At 40.3% G+C, this 24,249-nt stretch overlaps 1 protein-coding gene and 1 long non-coding RNA gene across 2 annotated transcripts in view; both read left to right on the top strand.

The window, feature by feature from the left end:
• The window catches only part of LOC145486908 (uncharacterized), a 99,984-nt gene that overhangs the window by 1,167 nt on the left and 74,568 nt on the right, over positions 1-24,249 (top strand). The window lies entirely within an intron of this gene.
• On the top strand, positions 925-22,934 carry LOC145486424 (voltage-gated inwardly rectifying potassium channel KCNH6-like). The gene is made up of 10 exons (XM_081465086.1): positions 925-1,218; positions 1,340-1,573; positions 5,476-5,601; positions 14,334-14,923; positions 15,902-16,360; positions 16,744-17,149; positions 17,681-17,880; positions 18,394-18,646; positions 19,207-19,421; positions 20,214-22,934. Exons 1-10 carry the CDS (start codon positions 1,068-1,070, stop codon positions 20,805-20,807), a joined length of 3,228 nt encoding a protein of 1,075 aa, XP_081321212.1. The 5' UTR covers positions 925-1,067; the 3' UTR covers positions 20,808-22,934.

Raw genomic sequence — 24,249 nt, 5'->3', positions numbered from 1 at the left:
AAATTTGCTGCTGTAATGATGCCCATAGGGTCCACCCATACCGTCATTTGAACCATAGTTATCTGACAGAACGCTTGGCTGTAGAAACAAATACCTCATCAGTAATAGTGCTTTAATATCTAACAAATCGCGTGGCTGGCACGGATCGCTTTGGAAAGAGGCTTCCAGACAAATTTACTGTAAATGAAATACACCAAGACGACTACATAAATTAGTATTTACTTACCAAACACTGTCTAGAATTTTAAAAAATGCGAATATAAATATTAAGTACGCTGCAGTTAAGACTGTCAGACTCTTTATCGTATTCAATATTTCGCTAATACGGTTGTAAGATCTTTTAGTCTTTTAATATGGCTGTACATCGATAACGGTGAAGAGCGGCATACACATCAGTCACGGCATGTCACAAGCAAGGATTGGTCCGCCTGATTCGGGAAACCGCTTTTGACCATGTATTATGAGGATTACGCTGAAATCATTTGTAAATAGGCAGGAAAAGACAGGGCAAATTGTACTCTCGTCGCGTTGTTTACTTAGGAGAAAAAGCAAACTGTCTTTAGTGTCACGAAACTTTTAAAGCAAGCGTTAATGTTAATGACTTTCACTTCTGATTGTACACTGGGCTTCATGTATTTATTCGGTCAAAGTCATGGATATTTCATTATGATAATTAAACGAAAAGAATAAGTATGATAATTTCATAGCGTGTTAAAATTGGGCGCTAGAGTGATTGTTCTGAGACACACATTTTATGTAGACCGGCCTTTGGAAAAACAATATCATAGCACTTCAAATCATCAACTCAGAAGGCGCCCAACATATTACCATAATCCCATCACAAATGCTGATATGAAATACTTTTGTCCTTCAAGTACCGTTACATTAAGTTTTTAATACTATATTCCGTATGAATGAACAAGCAATTAAAATATTTATTGCGAGTTTCACTGGGACCTCGCAGTAACAATGAAAAACTTTGAAATGGTCCTTTTGCCTATGTTTACATTCCAAGTACACAAATTTCGCGATAGCCAATCAGAAGGCGGCGATTTGGAACGAAATACATGTGCAAAACACATTTGCCTTCGAGCAGTAGTAGCGGACGATTTGGTGGGTATATTGTGGTTTTTCTGATCGCTATGCCCGTGAAAAGAGGCCTCGTGGCTCCTCAAAACATCTTTATTCAAACAATTATCAAGAAATTCGACGGATCACGTAAGTCTGTTAAATTATCATCTCATATCGATGGCTCAATTTTTTATTTTTAAAAAGCGTTCTGCTTCTACGACGCTGTACAATAGCAAGCTGCTATTTTTAATTCATAATGCTTTTATAGCGGACCGAAACTTTGTCCTGGGAAACGCTCAAGTGGCCGATCTTCCCATCATTTACTGCAACGATGGATTTTGCGAGTTAACTGGATACAGCCGGGCGGAGTTGGTACAAAAACATTGCAGTTGCGACTTCCTTTGCGGCGAAAACACGAACGAATTCTCGGCCAGGGAAGTGAAGGAAGCGCTAAGGGGACAGGAGGAAAAGCACGTGGAAATCCTCTACTACAGAAAGGATGGTAAGATCAAAAGCATAACGATCATTCTTGCGTTTTTAAATACAAAACCCGTCTGTAACGAACTCTGGACAACGCACATGAAACATGTGTGTTAGTCTTATGACAAGCCGCGCGCGCGAGCCGAATATGTGATAATTTCCGTTCTCTCTTTTCTGTTCGTCTGTTAATTAGGGTAAGAAAGAACTGAGGCCAAGCACTCCCAACAAAACATTGGTTTGGATAGTGTTGAATACGATAAATATTTTATAAACTTGGAGATGATCGCCTTCGAAGTGAGAAACACCCGCGGTGAAATGACAAATTTCAATTTGTATGTGCGAAGCCCACTCGGCGGGTATTTCGTTATAAGTAAGCTTGTACTGAATTAAGAGCCTACCTTACTCCGTAAGTATTTACCTTTTCAACGAAGCAGCTGCAGTCGCTCGTTTAGAGTTCGATTATTACATCTTTTGGGAAAATTTTAGTACGTTTAATAAAGAGATGGCATTTTAATTTATAAAGTATGCACTGACGAAAGCTTGTGGTGTCATTTTAATTTTCCAATAGGCAATACTGTTCTGGTTTCGTTACTTTCGTTTTAAAACAGCAACTGATAAATGTTGCTCATCCGCCAAAAATGTGCATATTTCAGGCGACAATGCGACGAGATGCTACGAACACGCGTTCCTGTCCATTTATGCTATTTTTTAATGCCTCAAGGCGTAGTACAGATAAAATTTGGCGAAACAGGCATGAAATTTAGGACGTGGTTAAGTATCTTTGAGTCCATGTTCTACTGATAATTCGGAGTAATTTTTTGCATGACAGAGCGCTGTAAAAATTGTAAGCTTTTACCCTGGCAACCCATACAGATTTTTCCATCGTAAGTGACACTTCAAATTGAGGGGGCTATCTCGTTAATAATATTATGCCCTGAAATTTTAGATGCATCAATTGCAGTTTGCAGACAATTTTGAAATGAAAGGCGTGTTTCCGGTAGAACGTTCCTGCAGTTAACTTTTTATTTTTCTGTGAAAATTGTCACCATTATTATCATCATCATTGCCATCATGGACATCGACAATAGGAATTTATTTATAATCATATAAAAGTTAATGGTTGATTACATGGAGTGTGTTTTAAAGGTAATAATGCCTGTTCTCTGAAGTTTGCAGAAATTATGCAATGAAGACAAATAATTGAAAATTCTGTAATTAAACCTTAAATAATTTAGAAAACGTAATTGTCCGTAAATAACTTGTTCGAAGGTGTGATAAAGACATAATCCATATCTTTGGAGGACCGCCCACCTTCAAACATGTGAAAATATTCAGAAGTTCTTGGGTGACATTCAAGAAAGTATTTGAAAAGATATTTTTGGGCATGGAGGACTTAAGGTCAATTCTTAGGAAATGGTATAACACTGCTGTATTCCAATATTGAAGTGGAGAAAAAAAAATACAATTCAATACAAAGGTTGGAAGTCCTTGGCTTAATAACTTAGTTTGGAAATATCTTCAGAGGTCCTCAGGTGATCTCACAAAAAAATGCCCTCTAAGCCTGACAAAACTGTAATCAGAAATTTTGTGTGTTGTCATGTATGCTATTTTATTAAGGGGAATATTGCCCGTATTTAATTTTCTGGAACAACACAATCTTTGGTGAACTCTCCTATAATAATCCAAGTTAGACTGGAATGTTAAATATACTTCTCAAGCGAATCAACTGATGGTTTTCTTTTGCAGCTGTTGCTTGTTCTACTTCAGCTTGACAATGTGCTGACATAGTCATATTAAAATATAAAATAATTTCTGGTACTCAGATAGTGCAAATGTAAAAATCTTTTTAAAAATGGAATATTTCATTCAGCTCAACCAAACTTCATCAGCCACAAAGCTTTTGTGGCTGATGCATTGTCATGTGGCTGACGAAGTTTGGTTGAGCCAAATGAAATATTTATTTTTAAAAAGATTTTTATTGCGCTCTGTGGAGTACCAGAAATGATTTCATATTTTAATCATGATTCCTGAGAACACTGGAACACAATATTTTTTATTAGACATAGTTATAGTTTCTTTGAAACATTACAATGAAATTAAAAACTGATAACCAGGCTGTTTATTGCGATAATGTTTTGCTAGTAATGACTACTGGTAACATCATTACTTAAAGTAAAAGAGAATAAAAATATTGTATACAAATATAAATATTAAAGTCTGAGAATTCCTAACAGAAATGAGTACTCAAATATTTTAAGCGCAATATTTTGTTGTGAAATTATTTAATAAATCTCTTACTGTATGTGTTTTTGTTTACAGTATTATGTTTATGGAGGAGGGAATAATAGGAGAAGATTAGTGGGGGCAGCAAATAATGAAAATTTAATGAAGGTTTAAGGGTGTTAAAATTTTAGTTAATTCTAATTGCTATTGAATCTAAATTAAGTCAGGTCCTTGTTAATCCAGCTCCGTCTTGATTCGTGTTAAGCATGTTCACTGTAGGTTGACGAGAATGAATTTTAGAACAAAATAGACAAGTAAAGGAATCAATGGCCTCAGTTCATGCCTGTTCTTGCAGCTGAAATGAAGCAAGAGTTGAGTGACATCTTTAATTAGTTACATAAATCCCCTTTTAAAGTGCTTTGACATACTCAGATGTTAAATTTTAGTCTCATCACATCAGCATAATTTTCACCATCTTAAAAACTTTTTATGAGGAGATTGGAATGTTACTTATTATTACAGAATAAAAAAGTGAATGAAAAATTTATATGTTTATTTTTTTTCTCAAGCTCACTTGCATATCTCTCAAACACATTGATTTTAATAATTATGATTAATATTGATGTTCATGTATTTATTTATTGTGTGTACAAAACTCAAAAGCTGGTAATGATATCTACTAACATTTTATGCAGTGAATCTATGCCAAAGTACCACAGAATTTTTGTCAAAAGCTTTTTTTTTTGGGGGGGGGGGGAAGTGGGATTATTTAGGAAGGAAGTGAGGGGGACTTATTTTGCATTTCAAACTTTGTAATGAAAAAATTGCCATATCCTGAAGCCCACTATATGAGATAAGGCTTTTAAATGTGTTGGGGGATTATTTTCAGCTGCCAGCCTTGTGGAAACAAAGTTTCTGCTTCAGATAGGTTTACAATGTAGTTCATGATACTAAGACAATCAGTGCTTTCCTTCATGACCAATGAATCCATTGAATATTAACATTGTTCACAAAATTACTGCACAGTCATAACCCCATTAATCCGGTCACCAATGGGCCACAAAAATATGGCAGTATTAACAGATGGTCGTATTAAAGGGTTTCTTTAAATAAGAAAATGACCGACTGAGCCGTTTTTTGGGGGGGGCCAGAATAAAGTGGCCGTAATAACAAGGTGGCCATATTAACAGGGTGGTCATAAGGCGGGGTTCCACTGTAGTTGGCATCATGTGGTACTAAAAATTTAAAGGTTTCACTTTAGGCTAGGGGAACTTTTAAAGAGAGGGGATGCTGCTGGGCCCCTCAAACCCACTCCCTGCATAAGGCCAGAAGCTGTTCTCAGAAATAGGCCGTGCACTACAGTAGCCATTCCAGAGAAAAAGGGACCCTTGGGAGATGAAGTAATCATTATTTGTCACTTCATTGTTTCAGGCATAAGTTAGGGGAGTACAGCTCTTGGCGCCCTCCCCTTCATCTCATCTGCACATTTGAGTCCTTCAGACCATTGGTGGCCCCGATACCATGGTTAATGGTGACCTATAAACTTTTTTTCTCCTACCTGTGTTAGAGATTTTTTACCCTGTAACCTCTCTCGACTTTGCATAATTTTTGAAGAATACTCAGTCTCTCGTACAAACTTCCAAATTGAAATTGCTATGTTTTTGCCATTTCTGTATGCTACTATTGTGTTTTATTTTGCAGGAACTTCATTCTTGTGTTCCGTTCTGATCGCACCTGTGAGGAATGAAGAAGGGACGGCTGTGATGTACATTATCAATCATGAGGACGTCACATGGTCACCCGATAGGGATGAAGTCACTTTACCAAGTATGACACAAATCTGATTGTAGCATTGATGGTGTTGGGGGTGGGGTAGGGTAGGGGTGGGGTACGGGTGGTGAGAGGGGGTAATGATATATTATGAGGTCCCATCTCCAAAAGTGGTAAACATATGAATAAAGTAGGAGAAATGTCCCTGAATCCCCTTGAAAAGGAGGCCTCTGTCTGTAATCTTGTAGCAGTTTGGTATATTTAGTCTCAGGAAATCTGGTAAATGTATGGAAAATGTTTTTTAACCGTTTTATTGTTTTTCTTACTGGTTACCCCATTCTAAAGAGGTTCCATGGCCGGGAAGAAGTGTGGAACTTTGTCCTAGCTGCAGCAAGTTTTTTTCATGTTATTTATTGAAGTCAGCTGTGTCGCAGTTTTCCTGTTCACCCAGCTTATCCTAGATTGTCCAGTAGAGTTCTACAATACAATACAATACTTTATTTAGACACATCTGTACAAGCTCGTTCAAAATATGTACGTGTATTCCCACCATATTCCTTGTATTCAATTTTCTTTTGTAATTTGTCATCGTTGTCATGGAAGTAGACTGTAAGAGTACTGTTTACTTGTCATTGTTGCTTGCAATTTCTCACAGAGCTGTTGTAGTACTTGTTGTACTCCTTAAATCAACTAAACGTCCTGCAAGCAACCAACAGGTTTCACAGTGTAACAAGAAGTTTCATATTTTCTCTAGACGGCTGGCAGCCTGTCTTTTCTGTCAGTGTCACTTACACGGGTGTTTAGCCATCGCGAACGCAAAAGGGCGGTATGGCCGAGTAAGGAATGAGGCGAGTCGAGAAAAAACCTCTTCTCGTGCGTGCCGCGCTCATGTCTCGTCCCATTCCCCTTTAGGCGAAAGCGTCTGGCCTCATATTTCGAGAGAAACACTGTGGTTACCAGAGGACACTCATCAATACCAGCTCGGCTGTGCTGATCAGATGGATCTAAACTGCTAAACATAAGCTTGCGCTTAAGCTTATTTTTCTCTATTTCAACTTATGGAAAACGGCTAGAGCTGGCGTACATGCAGACGTACTCAATTTGTTAAGTGTTTGAATGTAAAGGAAAAGAGTTCCTTGCCAGGAGGTGGGACACAACAACAACAAAGTAAGCTCAAGCTTGAATTTTCTTCATCGGAATCAAAGTGACACTTGCCTTCTTGGGCGATTGCAAGGTCCTTGAATGACTTTGATCGGCTTTGATTCCGGTCGGTGCGGTATTTTTTTCTTTTACTTTCAACGCTAGTGGGCGGATACCTCTGCTTTAGCACTCTCGCATATTTTTCCCGCCAAGGAGGTTCCGGCAAGGGGGACATTTGCCGCGACCCTGATGGGAAAAATCGAACCGTTTTTCTTGGTTCAGGAATTCGGATTTCGGAACACATTAGCGTGCGTTAAACTTAAGTATACCATTCGATTACCTACAAATTACGCCTACAATCATGGGCTTTTTACTTGTCAAACGTTGCCTTGGCAAAATTTCACAAGTGAAATCATAAATTAACACTGAAATTTCGCACCGAAATTACGGAGTAATTAACCGCCCATGAAATTTTCCGGTTTTCAACCTTGAACACAGCTTTGGCTGGACAACTAATCGAACAGATGCTATTCTTAATGTAGAGAAATGTGAATTGCGGGGATTTCAGCAAACTTCGTCGGAACTGGACAACGAATAATTTTATAACTATCAACCGATACACCTAGAAATGAAAAGAGATACATTGTTGTAATATTACCATCACAAGAGTAGTATCCAATGCCATAAAAGTAATTTAAAGTTTGGAAACACCGATAATTTCAACCGGTTTTACGTGACGTGGACGGTGTATCACATATTCAAAATCGTTTTCTCTGTTTCTCCCCAACCAATATGGCGTTAAAAACATTCACAGCCGTCTCTATTGCCAGCAGGCACGACAATTTGCATTTTGAAATTGTCATTTTAGTAAGACACATCGAGACTCGGCGCTTGATTTGGTCACGTACACCAGTGGAGACTCAAGGACTCCCAAGTCCCTCGTCTGTCTTCCAACAGATTAGACTCTATGAGTTCGGTACTCGCCTCGCGCCCACCTGGTGTACTATTCTTGCGCGTCTCGCGTTTCACCCTCGCATCACTTTGGAACTGCCCACCCATGCGTTTGCTCAGAGAGTTTAATTAAACTAGTGGTAACCACAGGTTAGAAAGTGCGGGCCTTGATGCAGTTAAGGGAAGGTACTGGAGAGGAAGTTTTTTTTTATATTGGAGAATGAAGTGAAGTTGAAGGTTTTGGGAAGTTTGCTATAAGGTGGCATAAGTGTGCTATTTGAGATTTATTATATAAACGACGGTTGTTTATTACGTGTTTGACGACGTATGGAAACAGTATCGTGATGTGTCCAAAAGTAGGGTATTTTTTTACGCGTATTTGATATCACCAATCTTATGTTGTCAAGTTTGCCTTGTTTCAATGTTAACGAGCCAATAAGCTGCGGTTGTTTATTAGGGGTTTGACCAGCGAGGAAAACAGTATCGCAACGCGTCGAAAATGACGATAATTTTTTTACGCGTGTTTGATATCACCAATGATATGTTGTCAAGTTTGTCATGTTTCAATAGTAATGATCCAAAGGTTATTGATCTTAAGTGGAAACATACCCAGATCTTCCCCGGCAATCTTCGTCAATCTTCGGGAAAGTTCGGAAATACCGTACGACATTTGGGCGATATTTATAAATCTTCGGAAATCTTCGGAAAATGGTCGGAAACTTTCGGAAAACCGTGAAAAATCCTCGTAATTGGTAGGTTTATAAAATGAAGAAAATAATTAGTGATTGACAAACTGTAGCGATTGACACATTTTTCGCATTCCGATCGTTCTTGGTGGAAGAAGAAAATTTTCAACTTCCGCTTTCTGTTCGCTCTTTATTAACGTGGCGCGCACGCGTAAAACGCAATCCGCTGGTCACTGTCAAGATTAGGGTTGCGGGCCTCTCTTGGGCCCGCAACAATCCTCTCCTTAACGGCACCTCCATAATATGGACACCATATACAGTCAACCCTCGCCTTGCGGACACCCCACTACTACGGACAGAAGCTACATTCCCGGCTGAAACTACAGAGAAATTTGTGGAAACAACTCCCGCTAATACGGACTAGCTCCCGTTATTACTTCAGATGGTCCCAAACTATTTTTTTCACTGTTTTTCTCTTGTTATAACGAAAAACTTGGACGTATTGAATGACATACGGAAATTATTCGGCAGTCTTGGGATGTTCGATAGTCTCTACAATATTTTGACTCATATTATATGATTATGAACTGAAGTAAATGTGTAATACAAATTAGTCTTAAGGCCTGGCTAAACAAGGAAACGTTGTTGCGGAGGCAAATGTTTCCCAGTTTAGCCACACGGGAAAGATATGTTGCGGAAACACATTTCGCAGCTAGGAAACAAGAAAATGTTTTTGCCTCAGGTCAAAACCATTTTTGCTCCCCGGACAAACATTTTGCTTCCGAAACATATGTTTCCCAGTTTAGCCTGAAAGAAATGTTGACTAGGTTCCCAGTGCTGCTATTTAAAAATGTTTACCAGCAACGGCGAGCGTACAACAATGGCTAACGGCGAAGTCGAAGATATAATAGCCACAAGCAGGTCATAGAAAAGGGAAGAGAAAGAACGAAAGGAATCGGAAGGACGAAGAGAGGGACTTACTCGTTGCCTTGTATGACTGTTTGTGTGATGAAGTTCATGAAGGCATGAAGGCTGCATGAATAGGGACAAAAAGGGAGTGGCTTACCGTCAAATCGGTGCACAGATGCCAGAGTAATATGATATCACAAGGGACAATTGCAAAAGCAGACGGAAAATTCTGAGATCAGAAATTATGCAGGAACAAGCCCTGGAACGGAAAAAGAAGTCTCCACGGACTTCTTCGGAAGTATTTTATTATAATGCGCATGCGTGAACCTTTGTTTTCTGAAACATTGTCTCCTCGTTTAACCACCGGGACAGCAAAACATTTTGTTTCCTTCTCGCTAATTTAACCATCCCAGAAAATTAATAAGAAACAATGTTTCCGCAACAATATTTCCTAGTTTGCATAGCAGTACGTAGTCTCCTCCGCAGCCGTTATTAGGGTCGTCACGCAACGCTTCTCCCCCAGAAGCGTTGCGTGACGACCCTAATAACGGCTGCTAAGGAGACTAAGCAGTACATGACCAAAAATTGGATCATTTTCATTGCACCCACCCCGCTATTGTGGACGAAATGACGGTCCCCAAGGTGTTCGACTGTATTATCGACTGATCATTTGGTTCAAACAGAATTTAGTTTTCTACCACTATAATTTGGACATCGAGAAACCGATGTGTTCGCTCAAAGAGAAAAAAAAAAACTTAGTCGTATAAACTCGAAACGATATAACCTGAGAAAGGTCTGTGACATCCGGGCTGCGACAGCAGCTGCATTTTGCACCTATGGTTACCTTAGTCTTTGCAAAATATTTTCTCTCTCTTTCAGCGAAGTGATTCCGAGGTTTTATATTCGGTTGTTGAATTTTTTCTCACTAATTTTTTTCATGCATTCAGATTTGTATTTGTGTATTCTCGCTTTGTCCTCGTCTAACTTTCTATGCTAGTTTGTCAGAAACCTATAATGAATGATCGATTTTTCTAAGAATATAGTATTTGTCTTTATTTATTTAATAAAAATAGATACCAAACGTTTTCGGGGGGTTCTTGAAAACCATTGATTGGCAGTGTACGCAGAAGTATATCCAGGTGAACTTGCGGTGAAAAGCGATAGAAGTTGTGTCTCTGCCATCTCGTGTCTTGCTAAGCCTTACCCCACTCACTCCCCCTTGTTCTTCTATTTGATTCGCCCCAATTCCTCTCGTACTTCTGCGGCCGATAAATGGATAGGGCTTGGGATAGGTTAGAAACAATGTCAAAGAAAATTGAAACAAAGGAAAAGGGAACGCAAGAAAATTAAAATTAACCGGAAAGGAATGACGCGGAAGAGAGGTTACCTTTTGTTTTGTTTTTGCGTGCTTTTGAAATTTATCCTGTTTTTAATTCTAGATTTTCCATAGTGTGTGTCTTGTTGCCTTTTATTATGTCTACTTTAAAGTTGACATTCTGAGGAAAACTCGCATTCGTCTTGAAATGCGTTTTTACAGGAAATGAAAAATGACAAGTTTTGAGACGACTTTTGCACTTTATTCTTAAATTTCAGCTTAAATTTCTGACTGACCATCAAGTCCAATGCAAATTTTTATCTATCAGGAAACACTCGCGAGGTTGATTCCAATATGTTTATTTTAATCGCTACAGCCGTCTTTATGATTTGCATACATCTGCATATTGTGGAGAGTTTTCCGGTTTTTCTAAGCTCAATATCTTGCCGTCGTCAACAGGAGATTTACTTATTTCTTCCTGTGTCATTTGCGGCTAAAGAGGTAAGAATGCATCTAAACGTCAGTTTGACTCGTTGCTTTTCAAAATGAGAAGGCAATTTGGCAAAGCGGGGTCCAACCGCAAATGAGATTAAGAGTCAATGCGATGCTTCTTCAAGGCGAAGCCGCGACAAATAATATATCGTCAGTTTCACCGACAGTGCGGGATCTTTCAAAACAAATGAAATCAAAAAATCGATATCGACCCCTTTTTCTGTCTTGAGCATTGTGATAGCTTTCTTGAATGTTTCGTTGGTTCGCTGGTGGGTCTTCGCAATGATTTTTAATAACCAAAGCCCTAGGTGTTTTAAGGCACTTTTGATTGCAATCTAGAGAAGTGTTTTTACCTGATAGCCAGGTGAAAAAGGCTTTTAAAACTGCAGTTGTCGATAGATGGACGATTTTGCAATGGCCTCATTGAAAAAGAAACCTCTTGGAGATGTCAACACTTCGTGGAAACTAAAGTCGCCGCGATCTGTCGGAGGTTTTTTCGTGTTTTTGTGAAAAATCGATGTTCATTTGTTGAGAGGAGAAGATAAAAGTTTCAAAATTCGTTTTGTTGTAAAACTGATCTCATTTGCTATGGGAGTTTTTTCTGTAGAAAGGTAAACGATGTTCTTTGCGCGGTTTGTTTCATATATTTTTTCATCAGCTTAAATTGAATGATTTTCGTTCTCGAGCTCGATTTGAAAACCCTTTCTTTCTTTTCAAGGGCTGAATTACAAGATTTCTACCATTTCTAGCACGAGTTTTGTACATTTTGATTAATGAAAGTCCTCAAAATAATATTAAAGTAAATTCAAATTTCTATGTTTGCTCAGCTGCGCATCTCCGGATTTCGCGGCAGCGTTCAGGTGGTGCATGAAGTTAAAGAAGCGATGTATCGTTTAGTACCGGGGTAATATACTAATGGTCGCCCGAGATCGAAAAGAAAAAAACATTGCTTGAATTCTAAAATGACATTGTTATCTAACATAAGATAGCAAAGACTTGCTTATACACTTTCCGACTTATAAATTCAAATGAGTGAAGTTCCCCCCCCCCCCCTCTCTCTCTCCGAATGTTCAACAGGGATAACTTAAAGTTTTTACATTGTCGACTCGACTTTTGAAATCTGTTCAACATATTATTTGTAAGCAGGCTTGTTTAGTTTCTGAAAACTTTGAGGGGTATTCCTCCGTCACCTCCTGAGTCCCTCCCCCCGGTTCGTCTCAAAACCACTCTAGTCCATCCAGTATAATTATCTTGACAAGGCCAGCTATAGTTTTATTACTTTCACTCTCCAAGAATTGTGGAGATTTAATGTATAATCAATGGAAGCCTTGTAGTGCGAACAACATTTTAATAGCGGATAGAGGTCATTTGTGGGCTGCGAGATGGTTTCGGGCGATGTCATTTAAGTTGGGCGATATTTTGATTTTTCCGCTGTAGGCAGTCAATTTATTAACTGCGATGTATCACCAGTTTTGACAGTCCTCCAAGCTGTGAACTCCACTTCTTCGGCTTTCAAATTGCTGTGTTTTTCAATTCAAAATATGTAGCATCTGGTTATTTTCTCACAGGCATTGCTCGGTGTGTGCAAATCAGCGAAATTGAAGATTTAACCGCATGGTGTAAAGACATAGACTCAAAATAGACATCAGAACTTTAATGAAAAAAGAAAACATGGTGGTATTTGAATTAATCTTTCAGAGGCTTTCCCATAAACAACAGCACGGAGCAGGCTGACTTTTCAAGCTGATACCATTTTGAGGTCGGGAGAAAACTTTTGAGACTTTAATTTCGCTGATTTTTCGTTTCGGTTCATTGGAAAAGTTTCATTTCAATGGTATCTTTTCGCAGTTTGTCTTAGTTTCCAATTTGCGTGTCTTTGCATTTTCCGTGCACTCCGCGAGTAGCGGTAAGGTTAATAGATATCAATCAATAGCTTGGGCTGGCTTTTAAAGCAGGTGGAATTCTTTTCTGACATCGATTAATCTCAGCGTTGATAACGAATTTAATCGTTCGTAGAACATTCAGATTTATGCGTTGCACTCGCTTTCACACAATCTCGCGAAAACCGATGTGTCAAGATCGCGACAGTTTCCGGCGACACTGTTTTTCGGCTCGATCGATCCTGTCAGCTGTCTGCGCTAAAAAGAATTGTCTTTTGAAACGACAGACCAATACCAAAACGAGAAAATCCGGTTATTGTTTGGTAAGGGAAATGAATTTACACCGGCAGTGTGCTTCGTTGGATTCTACTTTCGTTGGGGGAAAATCCCTCCGCTCGTATTAAACGCCTTCTGGACGGTTTTAAAAGCTCGAAATCCCCTGATTGAAAGGATTTGAGCGGAACTTTTATATCTAGGCGACCAGGGTAAGATTGTTAAATTTGTTTGCTTGTCTCTCCGTCCCATTATGTTTTTATTTATAAAGTATATTATCTCTTGTAAAGGAAACATTTTTGGATAAATTCTGGGGGATAAAACAGCATTCGAAAAGTTTACAGTTTTCTCGCAAATTATCTTTTGGTAGCAGTTTTGAAATATTTCTTGACCGTGGCAGTTTTTTTTTTTAAGAATTCGTCTTTCCTCTTTATTTACTAGCCTTATCCTTGCTAATGTCGCTCCGCACAAGGCCATTGTAATATTATTCGCAAACCAGGAAGGAACGCGCTGAAATGATAAAATGATTTGTTATGTTACGATACACTGCTTCGTAACTCCAAAAACTTTCTCGTGCAGATTTATCGTGCGTTTTTAGCCTCAGCGTAATGCGAATCAGTTTTCAAAGGTTAATAGAAGGGCACGTTGCATTAATTCACGAATGTGTCTCGCTCTGCAGAATGTGTTCTATAACACTTTCTTTGAATAAGGCATAAATTGGTAGTCGTCAAACATCGCAGTCATCACGCAAATACATTTTCCTTAGCAGACTTTCAAAGCGACCCTCTCAGTTGCTGTCTTGCAGTGGTCATTATTTCGAAGAACTTAGATTTCGGCTATTCACCAGGCTTTGGGTATGCGTTGCAACGTTTTAAGTCAGCTACAGTCTCTGTTAAATAAGGTTATCATTTTACTCAGTGATAGCGATTAAAAGGCAAAGAAATCGTTGCGTCCAAGCATGTTCATTTTAGGGTATGTCATGTTTCGTGCGAGATTGTTCAATTTATAAAAAGCACAGTTAAAGGGGTGATTTCTGTTTTTTTTTCCTTTCTATCGTGTATTTGGGAATGAAGGAAATAAGCGTAATTCCGGCTCTGGGTTCCGTGGAAGTTGTCAATGTCATGTTTTCTCTCTCATTTGCAGAATCCTGTTTCCAGTTTCCTTTGCAAGTGAACAGAATTCCCGCCGCCATCAGGCGAAAGAAAAAAGAATATAATGGTACCGCCACAGACGAAGACGACAATCAAAGCGCAAAAAGCAGCCGCGACCCCGAAACATTTTTCACATACACTTCCAGCGGAACCAGCGAAGTAGAGTCTCCTTCATTTATTCCAGTCATGAGTGTTCATCCCCCTACCCCCACTGGGTCAGTTCCAAGTCCGAGAGAGCACCCCTCCCCAGCGTCTTCCCCAGAACAGCAACCCTCGCGCAAGTCGCCTCTCCTAAAATCGTCGTCTTTGGATGACATGTCAAAGATTTCAAAGAACGCTAGAGGCGAGTCAGAATCGCTTATTAAACCCGTGGCATCGCCAGCTTCCAATCCAGGAAACATGCTGTATATTCCCGAACTAAAAGGTCGGCTGTCCGCCGCGGTTTCGGAGTCGTCGCTGTGGAATTCTCGAAACAAACCTTGGCTAGATGGAACAAATATGGATTTCCGAGGTTCCACGCTTATCGCCTCTCAGGGTCTGCAACAGCTCGTACACCCACGAAAAACGGAAAAAGTCGCTCAGGTATCGCTTCGTATTTTATTTTTGGAGATGTGTATCGTTTAAATTTGATTTCACGATTGGCCAGGCCATGGCTGTCATGGCTTATGGAAATTCAAAGGATAAACTCGAATGTATTTGAATTTTTCCCAGACTTACATAACAACTCGTTCTCAAATCCAAACCTAACTAAACTTGGTGCATTACACATGGTTACGGTAGCATACTGAAGAGGGCCCATGTAGGAGTAAGGGCATTTATTACAAACAGGAAGCTCATCGAAAGATTGGGTGTTGAGTTTAAACGCCCACGTGGTAAAAGATTACACCGTATTTCTCGGTGAGAAAGAAGACAAAATGAACAGCGAATTAGTCAAGGAAATTTACTCCACAGGGTTTATACAGATCTTTGGTTGTTTGTTTTATTATATTTTTGTTTTCTTTTGTTTCCTTTCTTTCTGTTTTGGATATTTTCCGTAATGTTCCCATTAAGCGTCCTCCTTCCAGTTCTTGGTTCACATAGAAGCAAAAACCTGTCTCTTTGCTCAAGGACAATTCAGCAAGATTCAGAGACTCGTTTCTCTCAGAATCGCACGTTAAAGTTATTTAGATGGAGGGACAAGAAATGCGGGATACTCAAGAACCCATTGTTTCTCTCAACATACAGTTAGTTTATCCTCGTCAATATTACTTTTTTGTCCTATAGTCCCTAGTGTTCAAGGACTTTCCATCAAAAATTGAGGAGTGCCGGTAAAATTTCAAGGCCTTTTCAGGGAGAAAATCAAAATTTTCATTTTCAAGGACTTTTCCAAGGTCTGCATATGCGATCCATAGAGTACAGCGGCCTTCAATTGAACGCCCCTGCTTCCACGACATCAAGGAAGGCTCGATTACCAGCCGCTGTTCGGGAAACGAGCCCGCGCTCAGCCCAGAACGGCGGAAAATCAGATCGAGCCTAAATGATAGTTGAACCTAACCTTAGTGACCTGTGTCTTGTCTCTAGGTTATGTCCCTGGGTGCTGATGTGCTTCCAGAGTACAAGCTCCAAGCCCCTAAAATCCACCCGTGGACAATACTTCACTACTCACCCTTCAAGGCATTCTGGGACTGGCTGGTGTTGTTCCTGGTTATTTACACGGCGATAGTGACGCCTTACGTGGCTTCCTTCATCTTGACGCGGGACAAACAACAGGAGGAACGCAACAAGGACCCGGAAACAAGGCGGAACACGGGGCCGGTGAATATATACTCCGACCCCCTGGTCATAGTGGATTACATCGTGGATGTGATGTTTATCGTAGACATATTTATCAACTTCCGGACGACTTTCGTGGACGCTAATGACGAGGTTGTCAGTCACCCTTGCCGTATCGCCGTGCATTACTGTAAGACGTGGTTTGTTATTGACTTGGTGGCGGCGATACCGTTTGAACTACTCATCATGATCGGCAATACTGATCAGGTACGCTAGAGCCAGGGTCTGGACGAGACTTTACTAATAGCTGAGATTTCGTGAAAATTGTAACTGTTAGCTGAGTTATGAAGTAATCTTAAAATCATAGCTGAGACCCGAGATCTGTAAAATTTAGTGATAGATGAGCATTGGGCTGAAATGCTAAACTGATAACTGAGATTCCAGCCTCTCCCCGTTCCCCCCTTTCCCCTCCCCCTCCCCCACCCTTCAGTCTCCTTCGCAGCCGTTATTAGGGTCGTCACGCAACGCTTTTCCCCACTGCTGCGTGACGACCCTAATAACGGCTGCGAACGAGACTACCCCACATCTAGACCTGTGTAAGTTGTACATTCAGTGTTGGTTTCTTTGCTATCAATTGTTATTTTCCGCAGACAACAACGCTGATCGGGCTCCTGAAGACAGCTCGCCTCTTGAGACTCGTCCGGGTTGCTCGCAAATTGGATCACTACTCGGAGTACGGCATCTCGGTCTTGTTACTTCTGATGTGTTCGTTCGCGTTACTTGCACACTGGCTCGCCTGCATTTGGTACTTTATTGGAAATATTGAACATGAACTGGAAGACCCGAGCACTACGATAGGCTGGCTGGACTCACTGGCGACGCAGATAAATCAACCTTATAACAAGAGCGACTACACCAGTGGTCCGGACTTGCAGTCCAAATATATAACAGCTTTGTATTTCACGTTGAGTAGTTTGACGAGTGTTGGGTTTGGAAACGTTTCGCCGAACACCAACACCGAGAAAATCTTCTCTATCTGTGTTATGTTAATTGGATGTAAGTCGTTTCTTATTTTTAGCTGGCTGTTGATTTGCTTGTGCTGACCCCCCCCCCCCCCCCCACTTCCATACTACGAACCTGCCACCCTTTCCGAAAGCTCCCTAACCCACAGCCCTCCCCAAGTAACAGCCATCGAAGAAGAAATCCATTAAATTTCTCCCCAGAAGGGCGATAAGATTACGTCCAAATTTCAAATCCGTATAGTGGGGTACTGTGTGTTGCAAACAATTTGCATACCAGATTCGCGAAATATGTCCAATTTACTAATTCTCCCTGTTCAAACTGAGTCTCTGTCGTTAGAACAGGCCATTCCCGAGTTACCTTGTACCTCCGTTTCAAAACGAGTCTTCGTACAAAAACCTTTCAAATGAAAATGAGTTTGATTTGCATGAAAATAAACCTGTAATCGGAACACATTTTTATGAATAGTTTCGCACGAAGATCCGTTTTGGCACAGAGGCACAAAGTAACTTGGAAATGGCCTATTGCAGGTAAACATAAAATACCAATCTACCCTTTTTCTTTCAGCGTTATTTTACGCTGCCATATTTGGTAATGTTGCCGCCATTATAGCGAGGCTGTATTCGACAACATCTCGTTATCACGCGCAGATGCAGAAGGTGCGCGAGTTTATCCGGTTTTACCAGATACCCAGTCCTCTGCGGCAACGAGTCGAGGACTACGCCCATCACGTGTGGTCTTATACAAACGGTATTGACATGGAACAGGTCAGTAGATTTAAGAAGGAATCTACCACATGTTCGGGTAACAAGCGGTTAAAAACTTTGTACCGACGTTATTTACATTGTATTGCAAACTTGTGTGCAACTGCGTTTTAAATATCTTCTCAAGAGAAATCATTTCTAACAACACCAACTGTCGAAAACAAATTTTGAAGTTCATATGAAACACTTCAAAGCACTGGTGAAATGAAACTGATGATGAAATGTTACCTGTGTCTGCACAATTTCGCTGAACTTTCAAAATTTATTTTCTCGAGTTCCTATGGGAAATTGTTTTTGGTGTATTTCAGGCAACTATTTATATCTTTAGCTTTTAGAAAATGCAAAAAGGACGGTATGTACTTTAAGTTATTCTGGCACAAGTTTTTGGGAAGAAATGTTTTACACAAGTTTTACACAAATTGTTCGATTTCCTATCGGATTTCATCTTAAATATGATATTTATTAACTAAGAGTTACGATATCTGGCCTATTAGCTTACAATTTTTGTCATCGCAGGTTCTGAAACATTTCCCCGAGTGTCTTCAAGCAGATATTTGTCTCCATCTGAACGCCAGTCTGCTTCAGTCTTACCCAGCATTCACCTCGGCTCCCCTGGGTTGTTTACGTGCTTTCGCCCTGCGCATTAAAACCACTCACCTCCCCCCTGGGGATTACATCATCTACCAGGGTGATGAGGTGAATCATTTGTACTTTGTAATACGAGGCACAGTGGAAGTGCTGAGCAGTGACGTCATCATGGCAATTTTAGGTCAGTGTTGTATCTTTTACGACAAAGAGTTTGCTTGGCAATTCGTTATGTTTGGAGATAGAGCATTGTAATTCAAATATTCTAAAACGCTAAATCAGGGTGGGTTTCTTTCACTATACTTCCCTCATCATATCTTTAAAAGGTTATTTCCAAAAATTTTCACACCGACTAGAAAATCCTTTCCACCCCCCTCCCCCCCCACACACACACACACACACACACCTGGGCCCCCATATAACCTCCCCAGTTTTAAGCTAGACTACCTCAAACTCCTTACAAAGTTGTACATACCCAAGGCATGTACCCGGATTTTCAAGGTTAATAGGCAATAGTCTTGGCCGGAGCAAGGAAACGCAAACAAAAAGGAACCTACTCGAGAGAGAGGGGAGCTTAAGCACCCATGTGAAAGATACACGTTTGTTCGGGTTAATAAATTCGCTTTAATAATTCACTTTGGTCGTGTATGTCTCTTGTGTTGCCTTTTTTAATATATTTCTGATACCTGGTTGATGGGAGCGGTGTCCTTCACTCCCGCTCTGTTTCTGTTTTGTTTTCTCTAGGTAAAGGCGACTCGTTTGGTGAAAACTTCGCTATCGATCCCGACAGGCCTGTAGTCAACTCTAACGCCAGCATCCGGGCATTAACGTATTGTGAGCTGCGCCTTGTAACAAGAGAAGACGTGCTTCACATCTTAAAACAGTATCCGCTGTTCAAAGAGAACTTCATCAAGGATCTTGAAATCACCTACAACTTGCGTGGAGATGAAGCGGAAAAGGTCCGAGAGACTATTTACACTATTTCCATCTATTTTTAAAGTGTTTCGCCAGTACGACTGGTATGGTAAAGAGACCTCCATAACATGGCTGGGCGACGCAACGGCACATGCTTTAAAAAAAATCTTGCGGCGAAAAATTTATTCAGTTAAATTTCAGTTTGCGATTGATATTAAAAAGTTGTTCGTGAACAGCATTTTCCATTACATTCTTTAAAGGAAGTAATGGTCAGTTTCGTTTATCGCAGACTTTCACACCGTTCCGAGAGACCGCGATCTTTTCGGTCCTGCTCGAGTCTGACTGGCCGCCTATCGAAAATGAGTACTCTGCGCGTTCTTAGGAAAGATTGTTTTTCTTGTTGCGGACCAAAAGAATTATGGTCCCTAGGAGGAGCGTGTTCGCGAAGAGTTTCCTTATTCTTATTTCTGGTCAAAAGATTTCGTGCGCATTCCAAGTTGTCACATCAAGTTAAGGTTTCTGCGTGGAATCCATACGATTTTGAGAGGGTATCGATGGGGTGATGGCTTTTACGGCTAACGTTTGATTGTAATTGATTGCCACGAGACAAAACACAAAAAAGTCTTGACGAGAGATTTTGAGACTGTCACGTTCGTGGCTAAAATTGTTTTACGATTAATATTTTTTACGGCTTACGGTTAAAACTGAACAATTTTTACGTCTAACGGCTAAATTTTTGGCCCGTTTTACAGCTAACGGTTAACCCTATTGAGACCCTCGAGAGGTAGTACGAGTTTCCTGACTAACTATGAATGATTTGCGATTTTTCTTTTAAGGACTTCCTCGATACTAAGAAGGTCAACAACCATGTCGTTTGTGTTGACTCAGAGAAAGATAAGTCACCAATGTCTCCAAGGAACTCAAGTACAATGTGCAAGCGGCAAGCAGAATCAAATCTTAGAAATTCTTTGAACGGACCGATGGAATCGGGCACTAGCGGTATTCGACCAAGACCGACCAGTTTGGATCTGCCTTCAAATCATATTCAACGGAAAGAGGGAAGTGCTTCATCGAAATCTGGAAATTCTTCTCTAGAATCCTTTTTAATACCTTGCGTGGCCGAACATGAAAGACATTCGAATGATGGGAGCGAAGTTAGAACTTCCAAAAGTGGAAGAAGTGTAGCGAGGGAGGAAGCTGGTTTGCGTGGCAGTCCCTCTGAAGTAGAAACACAGCTGTGCGACCAGCCCGTATGCAGGGACTGTTGTAAATCGCTCAGTACAATGGAAAAAAGACTGGAGAAATTATGCTCCTGTTTAGAAAGACTTGAAAGTAAATTTTCAACTGATGTCGAAGCGATATTTGAGCTTCTTCGAGCTCACAGTGAAGCCATAAGAAATCGAAAGCAGGACTTTCATACACAGGTGTGAAAATAGAAAAGATGGCTGGACCACAAGAAGATTCTTATTATTATGCATCACTTAAGCGCAAGCGAGCTTGCCACCGGTCTTAGCCTCTTCCTGGCGCTCAGTTAGTTGTGTCGCAGCGCGAAGAAAAAAAACGACGGAGCGAAATAAAAGAGCGAAAAGCGAATGGCGTTCTCTCGTCTTCCCGCGCCGCGCTTCTCCCCTTTTGTCGTGCTTCGCCCTAAGTAACTGAATGCCTGGAAGAGGCCAGACGGATCCTCCGTCCTATATTGGTGGCAGTTGTAGTTGAAACTGGCTTACTGGTATTTGCTTTTTTGACAGCTTTTTGATAGCTTTTTGTTGGTTTTCCAACCTTTTCGACCAGTCAGTTTAGCTGTCCAATTGCACGTGCAATTTATCTGCGCGTGGGCACGTGATGGTCTCTCAGACTAACTTGGTTTTTAATTGGTTAGGCAGTGGGGAAACCATTAGAGCGGTTGTCAGTTGAGTGTCGTAAAACCAAAACCAAAGTAATCGCTCTAGTCAATCACAAAGGCCGTTAACATTACAGTGAGCCAATCAAAACTCAAAGTAATTACATGTAGCTGACGCAAAGCGCGGGAAAACGTGTGCGAACGAATTACGATTGGTTTTGGTTTTACTTCTGATTGGAAGAAAACTTGGCGCGAGTTTTTTAAGCCAGTCGTGTAGCTTAGTTAGTGAAAAACCAATTGCTTTTCGTCACTCAAATGAAAACCGCTCTATGAAGGTGAACAAGAAGTTAACAAAAAAAAAAAACTTTTACTGAGTTAGTCTCGCACCGTCTTGCGCAGACGCTCTTTTACGGTCGTCACGCAGTCTTGTATCTACGTGACGAGCCTTGCAAGGGACTAGTTAGGGCAGCGTTGTTAAGATTCTTTTCACACATGAGGGCTTAAATTTAATATATGCCTTTTCAGATCTTATATAAATAGGAAGAGATTATTAACCGAGTTAGATTTTATAACGGGAGTGTGGAATCGCGTACCTGCACACTGGCACATTAAAATATAAATAATATATTGAGTATATATTCCAACATCTCCGTCGATAGATCGACAACACAGAGTTGAAGTTTTAGTTTAAAGTAAATTTCTTAAATAGTGCCTTTTCCAGGTACAACTTTTTGATACTGCTGTTAATTCAGTACGAATCGAGTAATAAAGGTTTTAAATTACAAAACATTTTAATGACTGTGGCGTTTGCTACAGTGTAGCCACTACACTTAGTGGAATCTGGTTACAGTGTGAAAATATCGGATCACCTCAAGATTTCCAGGATAATACTCGATATCATAATTACTCGAATGACAATATCTCTCCCAGTGAACCAATCAGATTTTTGCAAACGAGACTCCTTATACTAACGTGTTTCGGACGAGTTTTGTTTCATTTAGATTTGAAGAGGAAGCGTTAAACCATTACAGAACGTAATAACAACAAATGAAGCGCCTACCACAAAACAATTCTTGCATGCGGCAGCTGCGCCCGGACGCAGCAATCAGTAGTAAAAGCCATCCTGTTCTGCTGGAGGGACACAACATAAGCAGTGTCTGCGAGTTTGTTTTAGAGCTTAGTGGAGCCGAACAGACCGGCGCTTATCTCATCTTTCCGTAACATGAAGCGACCAGGAGAATTTCTGCTGCCCCGCCCCCTGGATGGGACCATAGTCTATGGGCCACCCCAACATTAAATTCGTTGGTACCTATTTATACACCTAGGTGGAGAAAGGCACTGTGAGACTAAACCGTCTTCCCAAGAGCACAACACAATGAAACTATGCAGGCTAGAATGACCTATAAGGGGGATACATACATACATACTTTATTGTTACCTCCCCAATGGGGCTTTTCAGGAACAATTACTTAAATTACTAAGTTACTAATAACTACACAATCAAAATTAATCAAATTTAAAAAACATTTACAACATTATCTAAACTTTGTAGTCGCGAAAAATACTAAAAATAAATGAAGTTTAGGGAGTATTTACAAAATTGTCTAAAAGCTTATTCTTTAAGATACGTTCAAAAACTTGAACTGAACAGCTTGATTTTAAAAAGGGGTCTAAATTGTTCCAAAGTCCAATAGTTCTGTAATAAAATGTTCTTTGTCCTGAGACTGTTTTAAAAAAAGGTATATCAAGCTTTTGGCCACTCCTAGTTGTACGCTTGGTCACTTGCTCACGGGTAATGAATTGTGACGTCAGATATTTGGGGGCGTGTCCGGAAATGCATTTAAAAGCCATGGTAGCTTGGCGGTAGTATAGTTGGTCCTTAACGGGTAACCAAGACAAACTTTTTAAGTGGGGAGTTACATGATCGTACTTTCTCGCGCCACTAACGATTCGACATGCGTAGTTCTGCACAGCCTGCAATTTCCTTATATTTTTCTCTGTGGTATTTGCCCAGACGTTCGAGCAGTAGTACAACTTACTGAAAACCAAGGCATTTATCACGGTTAACAACGACGTTCTGTCAAGACAGTGTTTGACACGGCTAATTTGCGCGAGGCGTGCGATACATTCCGATACTGTGGTCTTAATATGATCATCAAATGTCAAGTTCGAATCCAAAATCACGCCGAGATCTTTGGCTGATTGTACTGGGGAGATGTCTTTTCCCAACAAAGACAAACGAAAATCATGGAGCTTCGAAGTCATCTGTCGGCTCCCGAAAACAATTAATTTCGTCTTGTCTGGATTTAGTAATAGCCGATTTCTGAAGCACCAGTTGCGCACACCGAGGAGGTCTTCGTTCATCTCCTCAACAATCCGTTGGGTGTCTTGTGAATGAAAAGAAACAAACAATTTTGTATCATCTACATAACATTCAGTAGAGCAATTCCGTGGAGCTTCCGGTAGATCATTAACGTATATACTAAATAATAAGGGGCCCAGGATGCTACCCTGAGGTACTCCATATTCAATTGGTATTGGATTGGAAACAGTGGAGTGAATTCGTACAACTTGATATCTATTTGTGAGATAGCTGTTAAACCATTGTAGCACACTAGTTGAGGCGCCAACGTCTTGTAGTTTTCGTAACAGTATTTGGTGGTCGACACTATCAAACGCTTTGCTCATATCTAGGAGAACACAGGCAGTTAATTTCTTTTTATCTATTCCTTTAAGAAATGCATCAGTCGTGCGAAGTAATGATGTTTCAGTAGAGTGCCATTTTTTGCTTCCATTTTGTTTTGTCGTCAGCCTCTTCTTTGTTGTCAAATAGCTGACAAACTGATTATAAGCGACTCTTTCACAGACCTTTGACAACACAGGTAGTAGCGAAATTGGTCTATTATTGTTAGGAAGTTCGTGATTGCCTTGTTTGGGAATAGGTGTGATTTCGGCTGTTTTCCAGATCCCTGGGAATGTTGAAGATGAAAGAGAAGCATTGATGATTGATGTAACAAAAGGGAGTATAATCG

The sequence above is a fragment of the Orbicella franksi genome, chromosome 5 (genome assembly GCF_964199315.1).
Source record: "Orbicella franksi chromosome 5, jaOrbFran1.1, whole genome shotgun sequence".
NCBI classification, from domain to species: Eukaryota; Metazoa; Cnidaria; class Anthozoa; order Scleractinia; family Merulinidae; genus Orbicella; species Orbicella franksi.
This window is presented reverse-complemented; position numbering and strand designations above follow the sequence as displayed.

Coding starts and splice junctions, on each gene's coding strand:
- LOC145486424 (XM_081465086.1), top strand. CDS start 1,068: ATGTGCAAAACACATTTGCCTTCGAGCAGTAGTAGCGGACGATTTGGT. Junction 1,574..5,475: donor CCTCTACTACAGAAAGGATG/GTAAGATCAAAA, acceptor TTTATTTTGCAG/GAACTTCATTCTTGTGTTCC. Junction 16,361..16,743: donor TGATCGGCAATACTGATCAG/GTACGCTAGAGC, acceptor TATTTTCCGCAG/ACAACAACGCTGATCGGGCT.